The sequence below is a fragment of the Opisthorchis viverrini genome (assembly GCF_000715545.1).
Source record: "Opisthorchis viverrini unplaced genomic scaffold opera_v5_165, whole genome shotgun sequence".
Lineage (NCBI taxonomy): Eukaryota > Metazoa > Platyhelminthes > Trematoda > Opisthorchiida > Opisthorchiidae > Opisthorchis > Opisthorchis viverrini.
The window spans coordinates 1,007,314-1,009,686 of NW_008751822.1; the positions used below are offsets into that span (position 1 = coordinate 1,007,314).

General features: G+C 43.7%; 1 protein-coding gene across 1 annotated transcript in view; it reads right to left on the reverse strand.

Moving 5' to 3' along the window:
• The window catches only part of T265_07313 (hypothetical protein), a gene marked incomplete at both ends in the record, with an annotated part of 43,280 nt that extends 42,396 nt beyond the window's left edge, over positions 1–884 (reverse strand). The window contains 2 exons of the mRNA XM_009172800.1: positions 318–415; positions 716–884. Coding sequence (XP_009171064.1) covers positions 318–415; positions 716–884 — 267 coding nt within the window. The remainder of the gene's footprint in view (positions 1–317; positions 416–715) is intronic.
• Positions 885–2,373: the final 1,489 nt, after the last annotated feature.

Genomic DNA, 2,373 nt, shown 5'->3' on the forward strand with positions numbered 1-2,373 from the left:
ATTCCCACAGATCACTTCAGCAGGATGATGTTTTATTCGTTCCTTCGCCGGTTACTTATTGTGCAGGTTGAAAATCTCACTTAACTACAGAGTACCATCTAGATTCCGGACTTGCACGTAATTTCCGAAACCAGAACGCAAGCATTTTGATCACTCATGACCACCACAAACGGATTCATTTATTGGGCTGGGATTTTCTTTGCTAGGCACAAATGAATGGGAACAAGTGATATTAGTAAATGGCATCCATTTTTAAAAAGAAAAGCACAAGACTAACACCCGAATGGTCAAAGATAACGCAACAGTTAGCGACGTACTTGATGCCAGAATGGGTTTGAACGCCCAAGAATACTTGCCGTTGAGATAACATATCTCAAATTCGCAGAGAGATAAGCCTTCAGTTTTTGACAATCGGCTGTCAGAGGTTCAACGCATAAACCTTTTGCGAATATCTCTTAGGATAAGGGCCAGCTACCTTCCACCGTATTTTTCCAGCTCGCAACGGTTAACTCATAGGTTGCATTTGTTTCAAGAAATCCGGCCCAGTACGCCTGATATATATCTGGAAACTTGTCTGATGTAACAACGGATAAAACACTCCACCTATAGGCAAATGGAACATTCAGGACGGATCGCACTACCCATGTTCCGTTAAATAACTGTCGAACAATGCCATAGAAATGAAAGGTAGATCTCCAAAATCATCCGTACCAACTACGTGAATTGAAGCCATTTAGAGAAAGATCTATGGACCCACCCTCTATAAACTGAAAGTGATCAGCACCATATTTCTTGACAGAAGAAATTAGAAGTCTTCGAGAGTCCTCTGAATTGACCAGGTTTATGATGATAACGATGAAAATGCCGTGCAGCAAGCCTCCCATGTTCGTCGACACGATGTTGGGGCACGGATTTGAAGGTGTTGCACCGTTCAAGGTTGATGAAATGCCTCAGTTCCCAAAATGGCACAGCGGCGACAAGTTATTGTTGAGTTTTCGTACACCGAATATTTGAGTATCTCCACGCACTTCATCATTCCATGAATGAGAAATGAATTAGTGAGTGTGTATTTATATGCACCAGTTAGCGTGGTTTGGTTCAGGCACTGGGCTGCATCATAAATCCGCTGTTTATCAGAGCCCTCTGAAGTCCCCCGTTGCATCAGTGGCATGCGCACTGGTTGGAAAAAATCATTCTCAGCTAATTAAGTCACAGAAATATTGTGAGCAGAGAGCGTAGTATAAACGGACGCAAGCTAACGGGTGAACTCTCAAAACTCTAACCGTCGTGTAGACATGCAGAAGAGAAGAGAATTTAAATATAAGACCTAATTAGCGACATTTGGAGGAAAACACTCCAAGTATGGCGGTCATAGTGCCAGCCACTAACTTTCGATATGAAAGCGTCTTGCGTGTCGGTCATCACATAGAAAACTCGCCGTAATCCTAGGGTAACTGAAGCTTCCCCCCTCAGAAAAAATGAACCCTTAAAGAGCTACCATCTCCTTTGTGGTTAGCACATGGTGGCATTAACTGATGAGGCCTCCTAGTGAATTTTTCATTTATGGGAGTGCCAGGGAGATTTATATAAATAAGGATCCTCGCACAAGGACCCGCGGGACCAGCAGGTTATTTTCACAATCTTGATGGTCCCAATTTCATCCACCCACATCTGTGAAATTCCAGACCCATAGTAATTCTCAGAGCCACATCAAAAAAAGCAATTAACCTGCAGCAGCTTCAATAATAGAAATTTTGTTGCAGGTTTTAGGATATGCCAATGGTGCCTTCAATTTTGGAGGACAGTTCTGGCCGACAATCATCATACATGGTACAACTTTCCGGGATACTTGTTCCTCTGCATGATTTGATGTATGCAGATCGAAATTTTTTTTATCACCGCACGTTTTCGTTTCACTGAAGTCAACATGGGATAAAAATATCACCCGGATTCTGCAGAAACGACCCATATTTTCGCCTGCACCCCCCCCCCGAACAGGACGAAATGTGCATAGTTCCTGTCATGATAAAATACATGCATAGGATGGCGCGACAATCCAATTAACAAAGGACCGGGCATCGGGAGACCACGGGTATTTAAGATTTGCAGATTCGACTGGCTCCGGGACGATACGGATGATGGTCCGATCCGTCTGTCATTCTCTTCTAGGCAAGGTGTTTTCACAATGCTGCGTGTTGATGGTGTCCACGCAGTAGGTTTCCTGGGATACGGACGCTCGTGAACCGACTTCATCTATATTCAAAAGCTTTAATGGAGGGCCCAGATTGTGAGGCGGCGTTTTACCCTAACTGGAGTCTGCTTCAACAGCGTTTTTTTACAATGCGTGTTACCTACCACGAAATGGAAAGACGC